At 35.3% G+C, this 25,929-nt stretch overlaps 1 protein-coding gene across 1 annotated transcript; it reads right to left on the reverse strand.

The window, feature by feature from the left end:
• Positions 1 to 11,696: 11,696 nt before the first annotated feature.
• LOC113339318 (probable WRKY transcription factor 41) lies at positions 11,697 to 14,157 on the reverse strand. The gene is made up of 3 exons (XM_026584609.1): positions 13,401 to 14,157; positions 13,170 to 13,304; positions 11,697 to 12,482 (listed from the first exon to the last, which is right to left on the reverse strand). Exons 1-3 carry the CDS (start codon positions 13,679 to 13,681, stop codon positions 11,858 to 11,860), a joined length of 1,041 nt encoding a protein of 346 aa, XP_026440394.1. The 5' UTR covers positions 13,682 to 14,157; the 3' UTR covers positions 11,697 to 11,857.
• Positions 14,158 to 25,929: the final 11,772 nt, after the last annotated feature.

Here is a 25,929-nt window from a genome sequence, read left to right on the forward strand (position 1 = left end):
GATATTGGATGCAATTGAGGTGTTGGATATTACTCATGATTAAAACAAATAACTGCAGTAGCTCTGGGAAAATATTGTTGGTCACTTGCTTGAGGATACAGACACGGGAAGTTGTCTCAGCAGGTTAAATCATGCATCTCGCAATGACCAAGTTGTGTGTTAAGACACGCTTGAGGCCTGAAGGAATGCCTCACAAAGAAAAATACAATCACTTTTGTAATATGTAGTTCTCTTGAAGAGACTACAGATAGTGCTCGTGGAGACTATCAGAATATGATCCTTGAACCTCATTAAAGATGAGGAAATGAATGCCCATGAAGTGGTGCTGGTACCAGTCTGTGAAACTTTTATTGAGAGTGCCTGCACTAGAGAAATGTGTGGGATATATATGATTGTCGATTATCTATCTACAATAGTGGTTGTTATCCCTCTGCAGAGGAACATCGACATTGTGATTGGTAGGCATATGACATGTTCCCCTCAAACTAAGGTAGAGGATGGAATCTCTCGGAAAAGCGCAAAAGATCGGATCCGACTCACACTGTAAAATTGTGACGCCTGAATGTTACAAGTTGGTGTTTAAAATAAAGCGCAGAGAGAGTTGTATTATCGCTTTAAGCGCGATTGGGGATTTCCTACTGAACCCCGGCATTGGTTCTGTAAAACTAAAAGTATTCCCCTAATATTGATGCACTTTAGCGTGGTAGTCCTTGAAGGACTCTGATTACATCTTGCGATGACTTATGATTGGTGATTATATTTGAATATTTGAAGGCTTCGAGTTTCTGACTCAGGCAGCCACCTAACTTTGTGAACTACGTTAGGCTTGAAATTAGGTCATAATCACTACTTCTAAAAGGGGAAGTTTTTCAACAATTCTTGTATCCGGATAGCGCTAAAATCCACGCTTGAACTAAGTTTATGTTATTACTTTAAGTTTAAAATCCGGATAACAATCGATGATATCATCTTTGGCTTCAAGGCCCTTGATAGCGCTAAAATCCACGCTTGAACTAAGTTTTGAGATCCCGCTGAAATTGAAATATTTGCTCGACCTGAAGTTCGAAGACATGCTAGCATATAAAACTTGTCTATATAGACCAGAGTACCTGGTTTTGATACTCTTGATACTTATTGTGCTACTAAATTAACATCATTAGCTTGTTATTTCCAAAAGCGGAAAATGATCGATCTATCTGATACGTACGTAGAAATAATAATTTATGGTCCAGAAGTATCATACACAAATATAATGCATGCATTATCTTGTTGTTCTAAAAAAAATTTTGCAGGTTATATTGTTGTAGGATAAAATATGATTCTAAGGTATTTATGAGTTTACAAAAGGACTTTCGTTGTTATTCCTGAAGTTAAAGAGGCAAACTAAAATTGGTGTGTAACGGATAGAGGATTTAAATGCGAGGTGTACATTGCTAGTGGTGCACTCGGCGCAAGACCTGCAGTCAATCCTCCATAAAGTGCAAAATGGTAAAGCAGTTTGCTAAAGGCTATATAACATTTGCACCACCAATTGCTTTAAGAAGTTAGGCTTCAGGGGGAGTAAACTCATAGAACCATTGGCTGGACTTAAAAGTGTTGTAGTCTTTTTCCTTCACTAAGGTTTTGTCCCAATGGATTTTGCTTGTCAAGGTTTTAACGAGGCAGCATATGCGTGTCCAGCACCATTATCGGGCGATGTCTGTTGTACTCTTTCACTCTGGTCTGGTTTTATCCCACGTGGTTTTCCAGACAAGGTTTTTAACGAGGCAACATTTGCATTGACGTCGATATTATTATGAGTTTTTTGCGTTCAGGTTTTGTCCCAAGTGGTTTTCCTGACGCAGACATTTAGGTTTTGCCCAAAGTGGTTTTTCCTAACGCAATTTTGATGGAAGTCATGGTGGTGACCAAGCTCACTCCAAGTTCAGGTTTTTCCTAAATGGTTTTCTTGACGCAGTTTCAGTAATATGAGAAAATTCGTGACTACCATCATCAATTCAAAGCTATCAGTGTTGTACTCTTTTTCCTTCGACCAGTTTTTGCATCCCAGTTTTTCTGGCAAGGTTTTAACGAGGCAATATTTTATAATGGCGGTCCAAGGGGAGTGTTGTGTTACACCTCATTGTGGGGTGGCCCATCATATGCCGGTTAAAGAATAGTCTCGAATCATTTACCGACCTACTTACAGATAAGTAGGTCTCAACCCGTGTCGTAACGGCACGAGCAAGGATATGTGTTTCAAATGTATCCAACGATTCATACATGTCGTAATTGTTTGAGAAGAATCGAACCGATCGATCCAGATTTAAATGTTTTGAGGAGTTGGTTAATAAACATGTCCTTATCCTCAAATCTTTTAATACTGTGTATGTAAGTCATACAACCCTTTGGGACAAAGATAGTTAATCGCTAAAGAAAATCCTATGGATAGTTGAATATTACTTCGTTCACCACTTCAAAAAAATATCATCAAAGGTCATTCACCAAACTTGTAACAAAACTTAAAACATCTAAAATTACTTTAAAATCAGATTAGTCTTGCAAAATTTGTTAGCATTAGAATTTAATTTTTCTCTTTGATATAAATTGTTGGGTTCCCAATTTAAATAGATTTGTGTTTATTCATTTTCCTAAAATTTATAATAATATTTAATTCTTTATCCATTTTTTTCTTGTCTTTTTACCTATTATCATGAATTATTTCTCAAACATGCATAATTACACGAAGTTGGGGAGAAATGACAAAAACAGAAATCATAACAAAAAAAAGGGAATAAAGAGAGATGTGAGAAACTGAATAGATTACAATTAATTCACGTGTAGTCTTGCATAATCCCATGAAGTAGGGGAGAAATAATGACAGAAATAGAAACCATGACAACAAAAAGGGAATAAAAAAAGACATGAGAAACTGAACCGATTAAATTAATTCGCGTATAGCCTTGTGTTTGGTCAATTTTTATAGATTTCATTTTTCTTCCTTCCCCTACCAGGCAAATCTTAAAATCACAGCATCTTCTTTTTTGGAAAAATATGTCCTTTAAAAATTGTTTTAATTTTTAAAAATAAAAATAAAAAAATAATTTGAAAACTAAAATCAAACTAAAACAAAAAAAAAAGACAAATTAACCAAGGATGACTAAATAATTTACCTATCTTAGGACACCTTTTCTCACTCTACTACCATTATTTCTTCCACCACCACATTATCGTCACCACTCCACCAGTCTCACCAATACCCACCACCATTATTCCCACCACCGATCCACCACCACCACCCACCATCAAACCACCATTACTGCTTAATTTACCTATCTTAGGACCCCTTTTCTCAACTTGCTACCACTACTTCTTCCACCACCACATTATCGTCACCACTCCACCAGTCTCACCAATACCCACCACCATTATCCGCACCACTACCCACCATCACAACCACCAAAAATGCTGACTAATGTGGTTAATATCAAATAAATTTATTATGGATCAACACAAATATATTTATTTGATTAGTTAAAGAAACATTTATTATGAAATATCAATTGAACATTTATTATTAAATTTTAATTAAACGTGATCTATAGCGGTAGATTTATGTTCTGCAAGTATAAATTTGATCGTCCTTTATCTAGCCTAGCTTGTCCAAACTTTTTTTTGTATTCTGGAAATATAATCAATTTTATTTTAATACTAAAAACCGTGATTTATTAGATCGAGTACTTTAAATAGATGGGATCCCATTTGGGTGATCCAGCGGTCATGTTTATATTGTCTTATACGATTTAGTATCTTCCTCAAAATATTTGTGTTTTGTCTTTACCAGTTGTGCTAAAAACAGCCAACTACATCTATCACAATAAAATGTTGCCCATTTTGTAAAGACAAAAAAACTATTATTGTCCAGTACTATTCACTAACATCCATCACCGTACGTAAAAACCAGCCACTCCCACTATTTTTTCCACCACCAGTAATGTTACCGCCTCCACCACTCACAAATACCCGCCACTGTTTCCACCACCCGCTGCTTCTTTCACTACCACCATTAAAAATTATTAATATAATTTTTAATCGGGATCACTGTAGTACAGTGGTAAAATCTTTGGTTGATGATACCAGTTACTTGAGTTCGAAACTCGCCAGCACCAAATTCTTTACCGATCAATATATATATAGTTTTTAATAAACTTATTTATTAATAAAAGTATGTATTTATTAGATTCATTAAATGCACATTTATCATGAAAAATTAATTAATCATTCATCATGAGCAATTAATAGGACACTAATTAATAGAGTATTCATAATGGTTAGTTAAAAAAATCACGGCCGTAGATTTATCCCTCCTAAGACAAATCTCGACCGCTCTTTATCTAATCTAACTTAGTCAAACTTTGTTTTGTATTCTAACTTAGCCAGACTAATCTTAATCCTTAAGATTTAGACATAATTTGATGTAAACACGTCCTCATACGTGGATTTAATTGTATCATTAGTTGGATATTTTGTTAGGCTATAAATGGCCTACCCCTTTATGTAACTAATACACACAAAGAAAGAAATGTATACTGAGAAGGAAGAAATGAAAAGAGAAACGAAAGTTCCATTCCTCCCATATAACTTTTCATGTTATTAATTTGTATGTTATCCATTTAGTGGACTAATTAGATAGTCAATTATCGGTCTATCTTCTCATCATCCTACGTTTAAGATGAGCTATAAGTGTCTGTGGATCGATTTGATTATCATACAACAAATTGGGATTGTTCTTATTTTTCTTTAATTTTTTGTTGTTGTATGCTCAGGAGTATCCAATAAATTCCATTTCTTATAATTTAAACATCATTTAGCATTTTGTTGTGAAACCTTATGCAGTGGCATTTTTGTTGTCTTTTATAGTGGATCATTGTGCCCCATAGTGAAAAAGCCCGCAAATAAATGCTCTAGCTTTGATATGTCACATCCAATTTGCAACCTCAACCACTCCGTGGACATTGATAATGCTTACCCTACTATTAGGGTTAACTGGTCAAGATCATAGACACTGTATACTCTTGAGTGGTGACCCAATCAAAGAAAAAAACTCTGTTTGCGGCTTTGCGCCGTTTCCAAAAACAAAAAAAACCTAAGTTTAGGCCAAATAACAAATAACAATCATACATGGTGGTGGCGGCGGCCGCAGTAGCTCTGGTGGGGTGGTGAACAAGAAATCCAAGTCAACTATTATGAGCGTACGAAGAGTCCACATGTTGGTAAGACAATTTTAGGCCAGCCCAAACAGACATGAGAACAACCAAGCAAAAAAATATTAAAAATATTAAAAAACGAGCACAAATAGAATTGAGAACCAATCCTATAGTTAGAACCATTTTTAGCAAGCTAGTGGATGTCGAGGAATTTCAATAATTCTCAAGTGTTTTATCACGGTCATGTGTCAATGTTAGTAAAGTCTGCCGTTTTGGTAGCTGTTGAGAAGGATCTATCATCCTATGATATAATATATCTATTTACAAGTGGACAACTGGAGCACAAATCCAGGTGTGTTGCACCGAACTGCAATGGAGAAGCAAGACTTTATTGGACACCTTCTTCTTCATTGTCATTACTCATTACTATGGCAAGGAGAAGTGGGTTTTCTTCACTAAAGCAACCAAGATATGCTTGAAATCTATGCAAGCCATCCAGGATATACAATTCTTTAAGTGGCAAAAGCAAAAAAAGCGCATACGGAAGGTTCACTAAAGAATGGAAGAATGCTAACCACGGATGGGGTCCTTGCACAAGTAAAATCTCAAAGGAGATGGGATAAGGATTAAAGAGCATGGAGATGCAAGACATGGAATACATCAGGCCTACGTGTACTGTCAACAACAAATCACACTTCCGATTGATAATAACACGAATTACAAATTTACAAACCACATAAAATTAATAAGTTTTATAAGTAACTATAGCCATCTAAATCATAAATGTTGGAGAACGATTAATAAAAAAATAATTTTTTAAAGTTTTAATAAAAAATTATAATTTATTGTTTTATTTTGTGAATGAAACTTTTTAGTCCCACATCGTGGAGTTTCCAATTTTTAGCAGTTTTAAGAAACTATATAAAGCTTTTAGTCCCACATCGGGGAGTTTTTCTTCGTAAGTTGTATTTGTCAATTATATAAAGAAATTCACCACTTTTGTAAAATCTATGGGAAAGGGGTTGCTCTATATTTTAGAGGGACCCCTAAGGGAAAATATTTTATAGCGGTTTTTAAGCATTCGCGATTTTCCTTAACGGTTTTTTCGGAGTTGCCAAGCTCAAGTTGAGCATCTACTACATATGCTAGTAGTAGGTGTATTAGGGTGTTTTATCCTGGAGATATCCGTCCTGTGAGGGCTATAGCATCACTCTTGAGTGTAGCCGGGCGCTAATGTCTTAAGGACAGCGTGTTGAACACGTGACTCACTCTATTTTCCAAAGTTTTGCCTTGTTGCTGTTGCGGAGATACGGGGAGCTTGTTCGTTTCGTCAAAGCAATCACTTCCATTATAAAGGAGCTAAGTATCAATAACTTTTGCTTATTTGGTTTTTCTTTGTTTTTGATTATTGCACCCAACAATCTTAAGACATTAGCGCCCGTAATAATCGAAAACGATTGATTGGTTTGTGAATCATGGATGTTAATTGTGGAGTGAAAAAACAAAAACGAATTTCTGGTCAGCTGTAGAGTTTCAATTTTATCTTTTAATATAGAAGGAATTTCGATGAACCCTTTTGACACAACGTAGTAGACATCCTGATAGTTACCCGCGTAAAATTTCAGAATTTTTGGAGTTGTAAAAGTATTTTTTTGATATTTTATAAAACAGAAAAACGTTTCTGAAAAATTCTGACGAGCAGAAAATTGTTGTTAACTAAATTAATTTTTGTGGGGTAACCATGAGTTTTTTGAAACGCTGATTCAAACGAAGTTTGTATATATAGATGTTATCTTCAAAACTCATATTTTACTTTCTGATTTGGAATTGTGATTTGTGAATAAAGGTGTCATCTCCGAGGGACATGGCTAATAGCCGCATGTGGTTGGAAACAAATCTTCCAAAGATGGCAAAGGTGAGAACATCGAACGCAACTCTAAGCATGGTCTTCATGATAAAGGTATATTTCGTAAACCTGAATCCGGAATTACTTTAGTTAAGGGTGAGTGTTATGTTTGTAAAATTTCTGGCCACGCGGCAGTAAATTGTAGACAACATAAAAACCTTAATAAGTAGAAAGTTAATGCTAATTTAGTTGAAACAAACTAGAACGAGTTTGGTGGCATGATGTCGGAAGTTATTTTAATAACCAATGTGAGAGACCAGTAGGTGGACTCTGGAGCCACCAAGAATGTTTGTTGAAACAGAGACCTGTTCACCTCCTATCATAGGATAGGGGATGTCGAGAAACTCTTATTGAGTAACTCATATGCAATAGAGGTTGCATAAAAGGAAAAGGTCGAGCAGAAGCTCATATCTGTAATATTCTCACATTGAATGAAGTTTTCATGTTCCGAGCATATGCGAAAATCTTGTATCTTGTTCTGTTGTAGATGGAAAAATATTTAAGATCTTAATTGAATCTGGAAAACTTGTTGTAACTAGGCAGTGATTTTTTAAGCAAGAGTTATAGGACTTTGGGTCTATATAAGCTTAACGGAAAAACTGATGATGTGAACGTAGTTGATTCTTGTGATATCTTTGTGTGATTGATTGTTTTACGTGGTAGACTTGGAACCGTAAACTTATAAGTCAATGCTTAACTGGCTAGCATAGGCTTCGTACCCAAATTTAGTTTGGATTTTGAACACAAAAGTGAAATCTGAAGAATCAAAATATGCTATAAAATCTTTTAGCACAAATGTTCAGAGTAATTCTAAGCCTTTAGAATTAATTCAGTTAGGCCTAGTTGACATGAGTTCAACCCAAAACCACTGTGGTAAAAGATGGTTATAACTTCCGTAGATGATTGTACGAGGTACTATCTTGTATACTTGCTTAGGATAAGGATGACGCCTTAGAAGCCTTAAGATGTATAAACTTGAAGTTGGAAACAATTAGAAGCCTTGAACATAACAACCGTATCCTTAAGGAGATGATAATTTCCATGTTGATTAGTTCAGGATTACCTGCGGCCTTGTGGGGGGAGGCAGTCCTCTTAACTAGTATATCCTGAATAAAGTACCCTTTTAAGAATCAGATGAAACTCCATATGGTTTATGGAACGGTAGATGACCTTCTTATGAATGTGTCAAAGTGTGGGGGCGTTTGACTAAGATTGTAATTCCTCTTCCTAAAAGAACTAGATTGAAACCAAAAATGTTGATTGTGTTTTCGTATAGGGTATATTGAGTATACTTCTACAAATAGATTTTTGGTTGTGTGTTCTGATTTTTTCTGACATTGGTGTGAATATTATTACGGAATCTAGGGATGCTGAGTTCTTTGAACATGTTTATTCTAAACCTGTACCTCATTAGAGATGTGTTGTTGATCCCCTAGATTTATCTTCAAATAGTCAGAACTTATTTTAAAGGAAGATGAAGTTGATGTTGAGCCTAAGAGAAGTAAAATAATTAGACTTGAGACTTCTTATGAAACCGACTTCATAACATGCCTAGCTTAGTCTGAGCCACAGACTTGTAAAGAAGCCTTAATATCTACTGAAACCCCATTCTGGTAAGAAGCTTCATTTAGTGAAATGGACTCAGTCCGTTGGAACCAGACTTGGGAGCTTTCTAGTTTACCTCCAGGTTGTAAGACCATGGGATGTAAATGAGTCTTTAAGAGGAAACGATAGGTAGATGAAACTGTGGAAAAATATTAAGCTAAGTTGGTAGCTAAAGGCTATAAACTAAAAGAAGGTGTAGATTTCCTTGATTCTAATTCAATTGTGACGGAAATTACTTCCGTTGAGATACTAATTGTTATTGCTGCCATAAAGAACGTAGAGATACATCAGATGGATGTTAAGACAGCTTTTTCTAAAACCGTGAATTAGGTAAAGAAATTTACATAGATCAACCTGAAGACTTTGTAGTGAAAGGTTGTGAATACAAAGTTTGTAATTTGAAAAATCTTTGTATGGTTTTCAAATAAGCACGTAAACAGTGACATGGAAAATTTAATCATGTGATAATGGATAGTGGATTTAAATTAATGAATCTGACAAGTATGTCTACAAGTAACTTGTTAAGGATGTTTGTAATTGTATGCTTGTATGTTGATGATATGCTTGATACAAACATAGATGTGATCAATTCCACTAAAAACATGCACTGAATGAGAACATTGACTTGAAAGACTTGGGCCCTTTTGATGTAATTAGGGATGAGGATTAGAAGATAATCAAACATTTATAAGTCTTAGTCGTTCTCATTATGTTGAGTTGTGCTTAAGAGATACAATCAGTCTGATTGTAAACCTGCTTGTACTTCGTACGATTATTCTTGTAGTCTCAAGAAAAATAGGGTAGTGGAGTATCTTAACTTGAATACTCAAAAGTTATAGGATGTCTGATGAATTTAATGAACTGTAAGAGTCCAGACATTGCCTATATTGTGAGTAAGTTAAGTGGATATAATTGTAGTCCAGAGCAAGAGAATTCAGATGCACTGAGTAGAGTATTATGGTACCTAAAATACTCTTTTGATTTATGAAAGGTATCTTGTTGTCCTTGGGACTTTATGATGCAAACTGGATAGTTGACTCAGAGGAGTCTAAGTCTACGAGTGGATATGGTTTCACTCTAACATGTGGGTTTGTTGTTGGAAGATTTCCAAACAAACATATCGCTCAATTCATTATGGAATCTGAGAGTATTGCGTTAGATAAAGCATGAGAGGGGGCCGAGTGCCTAAGATGATTTTTAGAAGACATTCCTCTTTGGCATAGGCCTGTGCCAGCTATATCTATACATTGTGTTAGCCAAGCTATAATAGTTAAAGCTAAGAAATAACTAATCTCAATCGGCGTTATTTCCATTGATTGGATAAAGTCCAAGGAGAATATCGCGCAATCTTTGACGCAAGGTTTGTACAAAGAGATAGTTAAAAATGCATCGAGGGGGTTGGGGATTAAGCTCATATATTAAACTTGCCATGAAGGATACTCAACCTTGCTGACTGGAGATCCCATGATCAAGGTTTCGAATGAGACAACTAATTTGTGGTGGGTAAAGGTAAACACTATCAGAGATTTTCATTCTCTGTCCCTTCCCTATGGTGTAGACGTGATAGTGTGACTGCATGTGGAGGATGACTTTTTAATAAGTCTTAATGAGTTCTATAGTTTCAATTTAAGATTGAAGTGGGGTGTAGCAGTAACACTCTTTATGGAAACTCACCTATCTGAATGAGGAAGTGGGTCGCTTCCTGTGAGAATATGAGCTGATTCTCTAGAGCATTCTGAGAAACAGGATACGTCCAGGGCCAAAACGGACAAAACGGCACGAGCTTGGCAGCAATCTTGGAGATATCACCCGTGGTTGTTATCACGAATTACATCAAATGCTAGCAGTACAAGACATAGTTCACTGTCTCTAGCAAGTAATTCTGGTAATATCTCACTAAGCAAAGGTTCAAGACCTCATGGACACCTCTGCCTAAAATGGTATTTCCTGCGTTTTTTATGTGATTTTCATTTTGATGGTTTTGGTATTAATGGAACTTAGGACCTAAAGGTCACTAAGGGTTCACTAGTTCATGCTTTTTCACTTTGGTGAAAGATACCTATAGTCTCACCATGTGAGAATTAAAGATGAAAGCTCTCAATACTATTATGATTTATGCAATCCATAGTATGACCCTGTGGTCAACACACTTTTGTGTGAGGGAGAGGACGTAGAAATGACTAGTATGATTTCAACACTTGCACGATCAGTCTGTTTGGATCGTGAGGTTGGGATGTTTATTTACCAAGATCTATCTGTGTTTTCATGTTTTATTGAGTTTTCATTCATGTGGGGGATTGTTGGAGAACGATTAATAAAAAAATAATTTTTTAAAGTTTTAATAAAAAATTATAATTTATTGTTTTATTTTGTGAATGAAACTTTTTAGTCCCACATCGTGGAGTTTCCAATTTTTAGCAGTTTTAAGAAACTATATAAAGCTTTTAGTCCCACATCGGGGAGTTTTTCTTCGTAAGTTGTATTTGTCAATTATATAAAGAAATTCACCACTTTTGTAAAATCTATGGGAAAGGGGTTGCTCTATATTTTAGAGGGACCCCTAAGGGAAAATATTTTATAGCGGTTTTTAAGCATTCGCGATTTTCCTTAACGGTTTTTTCGGAGTTGCCAAGCTCAAGTTGAGCATCTACTACATATGCTAGTAGTAGGTGTATTAGGGTGTTTTATCCTGGAGATATCCGTCCTGTGAGGGCTATAGCATCACTCTTGAGTGTAGCCGGGCGCTAATGTCTTAAGGACAGCGTGTTGAACACGTGACTCACTCTATTTTCCAAAGTTTTGCCTTGTTGCTGTTGCGGAGATACGGGGAGCTTGTTCGTTTCGTCAAAGCAATCACTTCCATTATAAAGGAGCTAAGTATCAATAACTTTTGCTTATTTGGTTTTTCTTTGTTTTTGATTATTGCACCCAACAATAAATGTTATGGCTCATACTCTCACAACAAATATCAGCAATTATACTACTATACTACTGATAATGCACATTACTAGAAAGTAAGACAGGAAGACGATCAATATCACAGGAAATGTGGAGGACTATAATCTACTAGGAAACCCAGATCCCAACATGAGTCTAGAGTCGTGGGAGAATCTACTTTTAATACACATAACTAGAAAGGAAGATGTGAAGAGGATCAATATTATAGGAAATGTGAAGGACTATAATCTACGAGGAAATCCCAATCCCAACATGAGTCTAGAGTCGTGGGAGAATCATTTGCAGCGGAAATTGCATGGGCTTCTGGTGATGAAACGATCATTTCATCTATTTTAGAGTCATGAGAATCAGCAGTATTTTCAAATGTGTTCTGTTCACCACTTCTACCTTCAAGATTGTAGTTCGACTTCGACTCTGCAGTTGTCGGGGTACTGATATACGTAGGAGAAGAATTAGTGCTAGTAGTTTCAAAGAAGTGGTTCTCAACTTTCAAAGGTGGGAAAGAGAAAGAAGGAAACGAATCGAGTTCTTTATGGTTTCCAAAATCTTTCTCCTCTTTCACAACTCGATGGTAACTAGACGTTTGAAAGCTTATAAATGTCTCTTGTGGCGATTTTTTCTCCCTTGACTCTTGATTATTAATATGGTTGTTGGCTTCTTGCTTAATTGGTGAACATTTCTCTGGTGATACTAACTCTGAGCCTTCAACACAACTATGTCTTCCTATATATGTAACATTGAAGATAGACGAGTCTAATTCGGATCGTTGAACTTGTTTCATTGCCGAACAACCTTGATTTTTTTGAAAAGTACACTTGTAATAACCTCTGCAAAAATTTTAATAATGGTTTCTATTAGAGAAAGGAAAAGATATGGACGGATTAATCATCTACGTTTCTTTCATTCTTAAGCGGCCTTATAGAGAGTATGTTAATGCTTTAGAGTACTAGTACAAGATAGTGTACACATACTAGTACTAGTCCTAGTACTAAATTCCCTAAACTATGACGCGCACTTGCTAGGTATTAGAACATCAAACGGGTTACTAGTCAGGTATACATTGGTACCGAGCGATCTAGTAGCTGCAATACATGCAATCTCAGATCAAAAATCCCTAAATTGCTGATCAATAAGGTAAGCGGAAAATGGGTCATTTGTCTAATATTTTTAAAATATGGTTCTAATGGACGAGTAAAAATTATTACGGGTGAAATGGATAAAAAAAAGATAGCAAGGATGAAAGTGAATTCATCATGGCTTAAACTTAAAAAATAGCGAGGATGAAACTGGATGCATCCTTATGTAAATTAAAAATAAGAAAAAGTATTTGAAAATGGGTAGGATGAAACTGTTTACATCCTCGTTATTTTAACACTTTTGTCCATTTAAACAGTATCAAAACCTAGATATCTTTTTCACCCAACAATTGTTGATTTTTGTCTTTTTAACAAATTTTGTGTAAGGAAAATGGAGTGCAAGTAAAATAAAATTAAATGTTTAAATCTTTTGCTCACCTAGGGTACTTAGCACCAAGGATGTCTTTCTGTCCATATTTTCTCCAACTATATCCATCATCTATGGGTCCTTCGAGCCCTGTTTGCTCACAAACTCGCACCTTTTGCGTCCATCGCGTCAACTTTTTCCGACATCTAAAAAACAGTATCATAAGCTAACGCAAAAAACTTTATCCAAAATTAATTATCGGAATTACCTAACCATGTATCAATAGACAAGTAGGTACATACCTCTTTCTTGAACCATCTCCGGAGAGATCCGACTCACAATCGCTTATAGATCTTCCAGTGACATGACCTGATTCATTTTCCAACTTGACTCGATCTAGCATCGAAAGGGAAGTTTCAAAGGAAGATAAGATCCTTGTTATTAGCACTTTCCGAGAAGAAGATGAAATAGGGTTAAGCTGAGTTTGTAGCTCCTTTACTAACTCTCTTGCTTGGATTATCTCATTCATAATCAGAGGCTTGTGATCTAATCCAAGCATCATCTCATTACTTTTGTCACTCATCTTTGTAACTTCAACACAAAACTTTAGATCTAAAGAAATCAACAAACAACGGAGAAAAGGATGGAAAATGCTTGAAGAATGTTGGATTCAGCACTCAGAGTAGTATCTCCTAATATATTGGAGCCTTGCCTGATTCAAAAGTCAAAAGCAAGACAAATTGAAGGTTGTATTTTCTACTTTTCTATGGTGATGAGGATCACTCTCAAAGATCTCATAGTATAGGGTATGAGCCTAGTGAATTAACGATCAAGCCTAAGATGGAAGTTCAAGTTGAAATATGAAATGGGTAGCTTGTCTGTCTTTTGGATATTGACTTTATCAGCTATCTAGAAAGGGATGGTGGTGACTGGTGTGTGTGGTGAGTACTAGTTTTCATTGGAAAAAAACCATGGATAGTTAATGATTTGCATGAAGGCAGAGAGGGTAAGTATGAATTGGACTCGAGAGAAGTTTGATAAACTGAATATTTTACCAAGAAAAAGAGTTTTTGTTGATCTTTTGTTGGATGATGAAGATGGGATCATGGGATGGACTAGATTTACTTTATTTAGAAAAAGACTAATTTAGTAGGCGAAACTTTACTAAAATACCCATATTAGGGTTTGAATAATCTTGTCCTTAAATGTCATTTGACATGTAAAAATGAAGAAAGATAAAGTTATCATCAGTGGAGAAGCACCTTCCAACCTTGTTCCTGATCACGTATGGTGAGGTCATATGGTGTACGTCATCTGCTCGTTTGCTTACGATTGCATACCTAGAGCAATGGTTCATACACATGGGAACCCACCATTGGTGTTTTTACCCATAAACGTGGAATCACGTGCTTTATCTCTTGAAAGTTGGAATCGTAACTTTCGTTTAGTGGTAGATAATATTCTTAATTACTAGATTCCTACTAAGTGATCTTTTTAGGGTTTTGAGATTATTTCTTGGATTATGTAAAGTCTAATGTAATCATGGCTAAATTTAGTATATATGAGATGCGGGCTTTGTTTGTTTATTGTTCAAAAAATTTATTACAATAAGGGTTGATCATCCAAGCTAGTCTAGTCGTGTTTGCAAGGGTAACGGAAATGCTAGGTCTCCCCGATTCTTTTCCCGACGAAAATCCGCGTCTAACAAAACACCAGCCCCACTTTTACTCATTGAGCATCCAGATGCACAAACGGCATCCCATAAACTGTCCGTCACAGATACCTGTTCGAATATTACTTTCGTATAAATGAAATGCCAATGCTTTTATAACTCAAGGAAAAGGGTTAGAGAATATGTTCTAAAAAAAAGGGCCAACCTATTATAAATGTAGGTAACTAAGTATGCCTAAACATCACAGTACAAAAATTTAGAACCAATGCCAGAAAGCTTCAGATGCTTGCATATTACTCCGTTAGTATATTCTATGAGGACATTCTTAGCGTCATTACATATGGTTGTTCTGTATAAATTATAATCCTTGTTCAGGGAACTATACTTTTTTACATTTCTGTGTTGGCAAATGTAATCATAGTATGTTTGTCTCAGGGGTGTGGACTGTGGACTATGGAGTTATAATCTCACAAATTTGATTCCATTCTGTCCATTGAGATTTGTACCAACTGAAAGATTTTGATTTAGTGATTAGAATATGAATAGTTAGAATTTGTATTATTGGTAAATATAAATATAAAATGTTAGGTATACGCTGTTTTACAGCTTTCAATTAATTGATTAGATCCAATTTGACTAAAGTTTAGTGATTAAAGCAACCTAATCCTTGATTAAGACCATACTTTTTCAGGAATATAATGCTTAGATTCTCTGTATTTAGAATAAATATTTAATAATAATAATAATTAATACTATATCAGACAGTCTACAGTGGACCAGGTTAACTAAAAGTTATTTCCATCAAAAAAAATTTCTTAAAACGTTATCTTCTTTGCATACGTCATGATATTAGAAGAAAAAAAAAACAGATAGGAAGAAAAGGATAAAGTTATTTGGGCAAGCTCCGGTGAGCTAAACAAATGTTAGAAATCATTGTAGTAGATTAAATGACGATAATTCTACAGCTATTGCGGGTTAAATCCCATGACAATTACCGCACCACATAAAAAATTGGGGACCCACAGTGGGACTCGTAAGCCCATCCCTGCAAACTCCTGTGGGTCTTTGGAGATGTGAGACGCGGTGATTGCCACGATGCCAGACCCGGTAGCCGTAGCATCACTCACTAAATGATGAGTTTTATCCACCTAATCAGTAAGCGAATGATGATGCAGTACGTACCAGGGGAAGGATCAAGTGTTTTCCATTTTCTTTTCTTTTTTCGGAGGAAAAAAAACATACAAGAACACATGTTTCTACTCTTTAAAGTTTAAACAACATATAATGTTGTCAAAATGTTAAAGTATCAGATAAAGGAGGCCATTACAATATTCTATTTAATTTTTTTTGTGATGACACGTTCAACAACCAAGATGACATATAGCTAGGAAAGGTTCCTAACTCCTATTTTTGAGTAAAACTATTTTGATGGGGTGGATTAATTAATCAATGATTCCTTTCTTTTTATTTGTTTATTTTTCCTCTTCTTAAGACACTTACAGAATAATTTTATCCCTTAATAGATTAGTCTGATGCAAAACTAGATTCTTTTTATCATATCAGTCCATGTCCTTACTGGATTCAGAATAGGAACACCTAACCCTCGTGTATTGGAAGTTTATGATTTTGCATAGCACATCGGTATTTACAGCTCCCAAAACAGTAAACTGTGGGTACTTATAGAAAAACACTTCCTACCTCATGAAAATACACCTACTTTTCCCACAAGGCTGCTAATGGGGTATCAAATTGCTCGGTGTACTAATCCAAAGACAATAGCTATTTTGTTCTATTGTATTTTGGTACATCCCCAAACAATTTGGTAGCCCCTATTAACAATCTTGCTTTTCCCACTCGATTCACTTTCAGGATTGTTACGTGAGCCTACATAAATCAATTTCTTATGGTTTGCTTATTAACTGTGTTAAGGTATTAGAAAGTGGGGAACTTTTTAATTAAAAATCTTTGATTTATCATTTTTTTTTCTAAATAATATAATTTTATTGCTAAAAAAATTTCAAAACAGAAACCAGTCAAGACATTGCAAGGCTTAGTTTGTTTACACTCAAAAAAAAGAAAGAAATACAACACATCTTTGACCTTTCATTAGAATCTAAAGTATGTAGTATTCATATCTTCCATATTTCCTATAAAACATGGATTATATTGTAGTGGAATTATAGGAAAAGAGAAAGAGGCAAAGAGGAAAAAGGATTCTATTGATAAGAGTTCTATATGTTACATGAATATGATACATGTATATACATGGAGATGGGAAAATCAAAAGACATTTGGTTATGGGCCGCACATCTATGGGCTGTAAGCCCTACAACACTCCCCCTTGTGCGGTCCAATAGAATTCCGTATGCATTGCTTCATATAAAGTGCTTCAAATATAGTTCTTCAAATGTATTCTTCTCCTTGATGACTTGTACCGAAATCAATTGCCTCATAACATTGACAAGGAAAAACCCAGTGGGACAAAACCTTGGTACAACTATTCACATGTAGTACTTCACATGTTATCTCGTATTTTACATGTAGTTCATCACATGGAATACGATCTTCAAAGACCGACGAATCTAAGTTAATTGCCTCGTTAAAACTTTGTCATGAAAACCCAGAGGGACAAAACCCGAACTAAAGAAAAAGAGTACAATATTAATTAAACTTAGAACATAGTTGGATGTGTATACATAGCCTTATTAAAACCTTGACAAGGAAAACCCAATGGGATTATAAAACCATGACGAAGGGAAAAGAGTACAACGTGATAGATGCAAATAAAGGTGATCTGTTAAAGATGATCACTTTGCTCCGTTAAAGTTGATTAGTTTCTTCACAACTCCTAAGGAAGAAAATCCTCGTGGGAAAGCCAATAACCTTAGCTGGGAAACTACATTCCCGATATTTGTTGTTGTCTCATTATAAACCTTGCCGAGCAACAAAACTCTGTGGGAAAAAGTAATCTCGATGAAGGAAAAGAGTTCAACACACCATTAGATGCTCCCCTGATGTCAGACAATTTTCATTAGTCTAATGCAGTTAAAAGAAGTTTATCACACATTACTTGGGTGACTTGAATGTTTATAAGACCTTGTTGTTGATTCTGGAAGTTACGTTGCTTAACCGACTATCGCGTTTCATTTCTTCGATTCAAATATTTTCAGTAATATCAACACGATCTTTATGTCTTCAACGTTTAACATAATTGATGTTTTTAGTGTTGTCTTGCTAAAAACCTTGTCGAGTAACAAAACTCTTTGGGAAAAACTATTCTCAATCGAAGGGAAAAAGAATACAACACAGCTTCAATTTCGAAGTAAAATATGTCGACACCATATCCTTGGATCCTCCCCCTGATTATTTTCAAAGTTGTTCCAGACAGTTCCTTTAGTCATGTATTTTTCGAAACTGAATATTGGTAACGACTTGAAAAATAATCTACCATATCTCCCTCTGATTACTTTCATTGGAGAAGAGATTATTGTTCCTTCATAATCAACAACTTTTGGATTGCACTTTCATTAGCATTCCTTTTAACGTCTTTGTAGGGATAAAACAAATTTATGTCAATGGTTACTTTTAAGTACATGATTACATTCACTATAGCATTCCAATAACGTTGCGTTGGCGCTGAGCTATATCTAGCTAACAGGTTCCCTGAGGATGTACAACTTAATCGAGTATATTATTATACTAAGTACAACAATGCATCTATTGTACTTAGATATGGGAATTTCATCTCCCAACTCATCTTCGTCATATTCCTTTGGACGAAATGGTTACTTACTTACATTTGAACCTCGACTAATCATGGGAGTGCTATCAGGATGCATGTCTTTGATAAATTTCCTGACAACTTTAGACATATGCATACCGGTGGAATAATATACCACAAGCTCAGTATTCGATCGAGCTTTCCCTAGATTTTTCATCTCAAATTCGGATTTTAAATAGCTTTTAAGGTATCTTATTACATCATGAGTACACATCATGTCTGTACCATTAACATAAATATTTACAATTCCAAATCAGGAACTTTCTTATGAGTACGCAAGGATAAATAACTTACTTGTCTATCCCCTCCAAATCAAATAGCTACTTAGACGAGTATACCACATCCGTCTGATTGCTTGAATCTATAAGTGAGCGTTCTATCTAACTGTAAACACATTCGGTGGTTTAGAGTCATTTGATTTGGGCAACAAAAATCTCTCAAGTACTTTTTTAAATATCTTCTATGTCTTTATTATTTCAAAGATACGTAGAAACCATATACATATGCTGCATTTCAAGTCCTTTTGAAATTACCAAGCTAACTAAGTAGCGAAACTCTATAACGTTCATTACAAGAGAACAATTCTAGGGCTTTGTGAGAAACCTCGCGCCACAAGGCGAGTCTTTGTACTTTAAGACTACTTTCTTCTCATTATGCTTTATGACAAATTAATAATGTATGTCCAATAGGATTTACACTTGGTTGGTTAGCACTATCACACCAAATACCCGTATATTTTCCAAAGAACTAAGTTCTATCTGGATTGTGTAGGCCAAATATGCTATTCATTTGAAATTAATCAAAATAAAGCATGGTTCGATCTTATTGTTCTCTACTTCTGGAGCACCTATTTATGGATTATATCATCATTATGCACGCATGATCCTTCCATTGACTCATATGCATTCTCATAATCCGTCAGGATTTCATTGTTCTCTAGAATCATTTAAAACTACGGAGCGTCCTCCAATTTGATTCATGGACATATTTAGAGACAATGTTATGAGATGATTTCTGATGATATAAATAAGTTGTTCCTTACTCATCTACTTCCTTTTCTAGGTGTGCATTGATCGAACCTGGTGGTCTCTTCATCTTCCTTTATGGAGCCACGTCCCCAACTACACTTACACCAAATGTAGTTTCAACACCTTAGTCTATGGTGTACCCCATACTGAGGATTTCTAACCTTGCAGAAATATTTGCAGCTGGTATGTGTGGTCTTGTCACTTTAGCGACATCAGTTTACATTCTGAAAATTGATTATTCTTTGTCGCTTCACATTTACATTTGTGGAGTACAAGAATCAGTATGAGACACAGTGGGAACACACCACGACGATTCCTGTCGTTCTCTTAGAAAATACCTTTTCTTATCTCCTCCTAACGACGGGAAGATTGTCTCATTAAAGTGATAACCCGCAAATCTAGCGGTAAGAGATCTCCTACCAAAAGTTTTAAAATGCGGATAATTGTTGGGAGCTCATTTCCAACATAACTACTTAACAGTTTTGAAGACCCATCATAGTACGATGTGGATTTGTAATGGCACATATACAGTGCAACCAAAAATGCATAAGAACTTGAATGTCAGGCTTAAATCCAGTTTACCAACTGGTACGTAGAAAAGGTTGACTAATATTGGGTTTTAAAAACTAATTAAGTAAGATGCATGTAATATTGCATATCCCCGAAGAAATAAAAGATAGTTTGGTACGCATAACTTATTCCTTAGGCACCATTTGTAACCTTTGATGGTAGCCTCTACGAGACCATTGGGTATAAGAATCTCTATATTGATCTTATTAAACATGCAATATTCATCAAGTCCTTTTGATGTAAATTATCTAGCATTAATAAGGGTGGTGAGCATTCGCACTTTGTATTGTGCAATATGCGCTAGGAGTTTTTAAACGCAAATTTCTTGGGAAGTATAACTAGTCCAAAATGTCAAAATATTCACCAGAGCCATAAGTCACTTCAATGGTCCACATTCTGCATGAATATTTTCTAAATTTCACTTTGTTTTCTTTGTAATATGAAATTTTTACCATTTGCATCTTAGGATGGTCTCGATCCTGTTTTACTGAAGACTTTGTAAAAATGAGTGATATGCTTTCATACCTAAAAGGATTATGGGAAGGGGGTTGTGCATCTAGTACTTTAGAGAACACTTATTGAGAGATATACCATTACTTCGCAATCTGTAAATCTTTTTTCCATTGTCTTGTCCACTCAAACACAGTGATGTACGTATGATTCCTTTTAAAGTGAAACATCATGACACAACCAAAGTGCCTTTATGGTTATGTCAAAGCCTAAATGAGTCAATTCCCAACATTTCATCGTCGTAGTCAATATGGATTCGATTATCCAAATACTATAGTGATTTACATTTCACTAGATTGACTCATTAGTTTCTCCAAGGAATATTTATTTCCAAAAATATTAGAAACTATAAAAGATGCAATCGATTACATTCTCATCATAGGGAGGTTCCACATGATATCCATTTGCATGGGTTACTTTAGAATTTAACAAGGTGTGATTATCTCTCGGTACATGTAGAGATTTTGTGACGTCTTTGTTCTATCTTGAAAACAAATTTTGAGAAATGTTGCGCTCGATGATCCAATCCTCGTAGTCAAATCATAAGGAAATAGTTCAAAAACTAGTTTAAATTCTTTAAGCTAGTTGAAGAAAAACAACTATGAGTTAGACACTTGGATCTTGAGAGTTTTAATAAGTGGTGTTGCCTTATTACGTAATAAAAGTGGGATTCAAATCAAGTACTTTAGAGTGAATGTATATTACGTGTCACCAAATATATCTCAAGTGCTTTAGAGAATTTATGTCTCGTGTTTTCATTTCATAAGTGCAGACACTGGATCTCGTTCAACTCAATAAGATAGTCGAATGGCCAGGCAAAGTTCTTGTTGCCATTAAAGTTGATGTCAAAATTGGTTGCTACTATGATATACGCATTACATTGCATATACGAATACCTATGACCAGATGCATTTCCAACTCTTTCATTTATGATGGAAGCTAGAATTACATTTTAGCTTCATCCCATGATATATATGTCCCTTTTCTCATGTTTTATATGAGTCATTACGTCTAACCCTTATTACTTCGGGTCTCTTTCCATTTTCAATTTTGCTACATTTAGATTAATTTGAGAAATTTCTTTATCTCAATAGGCCAATAGAATCTCACTACACATGTTCACCACTTACTTTAGGTTGAATATATAACTAAAGATAATTCTCTTGTTGTCATACTTCAACATGTACTGGTTCGTTAGTATCATGGATGAAGTAAATAAATGGAAATTTTCTGACTCATATAATCTTCCGTGAGTTCTTCCACAAAAATTGGAATACATGTGATTTTATTTGAAAGTATCTTTTGAAACTACCGACTCTTTATTAGTTGAGCAAACAGATTACATCCCACAAAACATTCAAATTTGGGCAGAAAATATCAAATACACAATAATGGTGCTCAAGTACTTTTAAACACCAAATAAATATAATTGAATCGAGTTGGTACAACCAATTGAACAAAAGATAAACATCATTCAACCATAGCCAATATCATTTCAAGAGAACAAATAGCATTAAGACCAAAATTATTGATAATTGAGATCAATAAAAATAATTTAACTTGACCGTTTATATGCTTTGGATTTATCTTAAGACCAAAATAAACAAAACTAGGCATGTTTTAAAGAAGAAAAAAAATAAACCTAGTAAGTATTGAATGTTAACGCCCACGATGATTACATACCTCCAACTTTAGCCCCGTTGTACAAAGGCAGTACCGGAACAGACATGATCACGCACGGATAGCACGCGAACATACATGATCGCCACATTCCAAATTAATTAAATGATCATATACTAGAGAGTGGAGCTTACCCGGGATATATATGTGCGGTTTGCCAAGGTCTGCCAAGAGTAACGTCCACGTAGTCTGCCATTTTTTTTCTTGAAAGTTCAACCAACAATCGCGCAAATTGTCACACCTGGACGCTAACACTAATGCAGTTGAGAACCAGAATGGGATAAGATAGCTTTAACCGGGACAGGTGGCTGCTGGAACAGGACAGGGGATGGACCTGTTCGCCTGGACCGGTCGGGCTGGACCGAGTTGAACCGGACCGGGATGGGCTGGATTTTTCAACGGAGATTTAATTTCTCCAAGGAAGACGAACAGAATGCTTCACGAACAGAACTGATTTGATTTTTCAAGGACCTCCCACCGTCATGATCAATCACATCATAAATAATATACAATTAATTATATTATAAAATGTAATCACCAATCAAATCAAATTAAATCACAAATATATCGGGTATACCAAAATAAAAATTTAAATGACAAATATATTGGATATGCCAATATCAAAATCAGGGAGAAAAGAAAAAATAGATCCAACTTAGCTGTTTCGCAATTTCATCATTTGCTTTACTGTGATTGTGGTTGCATAAACGGTTAATGATGCAAAACTGTGCCCCAATTTTCTTTCTTTTTGTTTTTCACGAATGAGAGATTTACTAGGACCAATCTAGATCCCCAGTTACAGGTGACCGATTGATGCTGCAAAAAAAAAAAATTCTTTAGCGAAGGGAAGAACTCGTGCAGATAACGTATTGTAGTGGAATTATAGGAAAAGAGAAAGAGGCAGAGAGGAGGAAGGATTCTATTGATAAGAGTTCTATATGTTACATGGATATGATACATGTATATACATGGAGATGGGAAACCAAAAGACATCTGTTTTTGGGACGCTCATCTATGGGCCGTAAGCCCTACGACAGCTTATTTTCATATCTCACTATTTCACCTCTGCTCAAAGTAGCCCCTTTTTAGCAATTTTATCAGCTGAGAATTTTTCTTCTCTGTAAGCATGTCTGAAAGATACACTTCTCAGCTGTGACATTATTTTTTTCCATCTATTAAGAACCATCCAAGGAATTGCATTACCTGTCAAAGCCTTCAAAACAGCCTGAGAATCTAGACTGAAAACTACATTTAAGAAAGATTTAGACACTTCCAATTCACCTGGCATTGCTAAATCCATCATCTCTGCTACAAAGTTTGTTGCAATACTCATACCACCATCCATTGATCCCACACATTCACTGTTATTATTTCTTCCAATAAATCCAAAACCTGCCACCCCAGGGTTGCCTTTTGCTGCACCATCACAACAAATTAGTATTTGATTTCTTTCTGGCAGACTTAAATGAATCTCCTTAATTCTTGTAGTTTTGGTTTTTATACCCTTCAACCCAAAATATAGAATGATATTCACATCATAATTGCAGCTATGCATCATCCCCTGAATTCTACAATTGCATATTCTGGTAAACCACGATATTTTCTGTTTAACATTCTCTATACTTGGAGTTTCATTTTCATACAGTTTTTTCTATTTCTAGTCAACCATATTTCTACCATCAGAGTGTAAGCAGCAATATACCAGATTTCTTTTATCACATGACTTTTAGATTGCGCCCATTGAAAAACTTCATCAAAGTTCGAAGGATTGAAGAAATTAAAAATACCTCCTAGCCAGTGCCAAATCTTCTCACTGAAAGAGCATTCCCAGAGCAGATGTGTAAGTGTATCATGTCCATTACAGCATATGTAACATTTTGAAACAGTAGAAAAATATTTTTTCCTTACATTGTCTTATGTTGCTACTGCACCTCTCACCATTTTCCACATATTACAAGCCAAATTTGGATGTATACAAGATCTCCAAACTTTTGTTTCCCATGCACATTTAGGAAATTTTTTTTCTTAAGTCTTGCACTACATTTGTAACAGAGAAATCTCCTGTTAAGCTTGTTTCCCAAATTCTTCTATCAGCTTCATTTCCAATACATGGCAGTTCAGTGAAATAAGCATGCATCTCCACTGGTATTTTCCATTCACCATTTGTAATTAGTTCACTCACTTTCATATCCTTATGTTGTAGCATAAAGTCATCTTGTGGTTGTATATCACATAATGCTTGTTTTTTCATCCATTTATCTTTCCACACAGATATCCTTTTCCCATCACCCACAATCCATCTAGTTGCTTCTTCAACATCATTTATCACCCACTTCAAACCATGCCAAATTGAAGATTTTTTATAATTTTTAATGCATTCTCCTTTCCTGTTTTTATATTTCTCTTTCATGTATCTAGTCCATTCCTTATCCTCTGTTTCAATTCTCCATAGTAGCTTCAGCAAAAGAGCTTTATTGATAATTTCCAACCTTCTTATCCCAAGACCTCCTTCCTCCTTTGGAGAGCACACTTCATCCCACTTGATTGTAATGAAATTTTTAACTGCTGGGATAAGAAATTCCTTATTATCCTTTCACACTCCTTGAGAACTTCACTAGGCCATCTGTATACAGATATATTATAGATTGGGATACTACACAATACACTTTTCACTAGAATAAGTCTTTCAGAAAAATCTAGGATTCTCCCCATCCAATCAGGTAGTAATTTTTGTAACATTTCCACAATACCCCAAACTTGGTTTTTCTTTACTTTTCCTGGTTTCATAATTACTCCCAAATATTTATCTGGGAATTCAGATAATTCCATTTGTAAAAGACTAGCAATTTCTCTTCTTCTACTTTCTGTGACACCTTCAACAAAACATTTACTCTTGCTTTTATTAACCACTTGCCCTGATGCTTGTTGGTATTTCAATAACAGTTGCATTAAATGTTCCAGTGACTTTTTGTGTCCATTACAGAAGACAAAAATGTCACCTGCAAAGAGCAAATGACATGGTTGACAACCATTTATATTTACCATTGATTTAATAGCACCCTCCTGGACCATTTTAGTAATATTTCTACTCGGCACCTCCTCAGCATCACAAAAAGTGTTGGAGATAAGGGGTCTCCTTGGCTAAGTCCCCTACCCACTTCAAAGAATTCACAAGGTCCTCCATTCACCAAAATTGAGATTTTAGCAGACATGAAAATTTTGTGTAACCAATGAATGGTGCTTTCTGAAAAACCAAACTGTCTCATTGTCTCAAAGAGAAATTTCCAACTTACAGAGTCATAGGCTTGAGTTATATCCAACTTCAAACCCACATTTCCACCACTTCTTTTTATCCCCAATTCATTTATAAGCTCAGAAGCTAGAATTATTTGATTCGTCATTTGGAACTTTGTATTATATGTTGATGTTTCTTTGTAATAGGCTAATCTTTTATCTTCAACAAAGGAAAAATGGGACTCGCATATCATTTTCAACTGCATTTTTAGTGATGGAAACTCCAGCGGGCTCATACTATTTAATAAAGGAAAAATTTACTAACCAAAAACACGTTTTATAAATGTTACCATGGA

Source organism: Papaver somniferum, unplaced genomic scaffold, assembly GCF_003573695.1.
Source record: "Papaver somniferum cultivar HN1 unplaced genomic scaffold, ASM357369v1 unplaced-scaffold_21, whole genome shotgun sequence".
Lineage (NCBI taxonomy): Eukaryota > Viridiplantae > Streptophyta > Magnoliopsida > Ranunculales > Papaveraceae > Papaver > Papaver somniferum.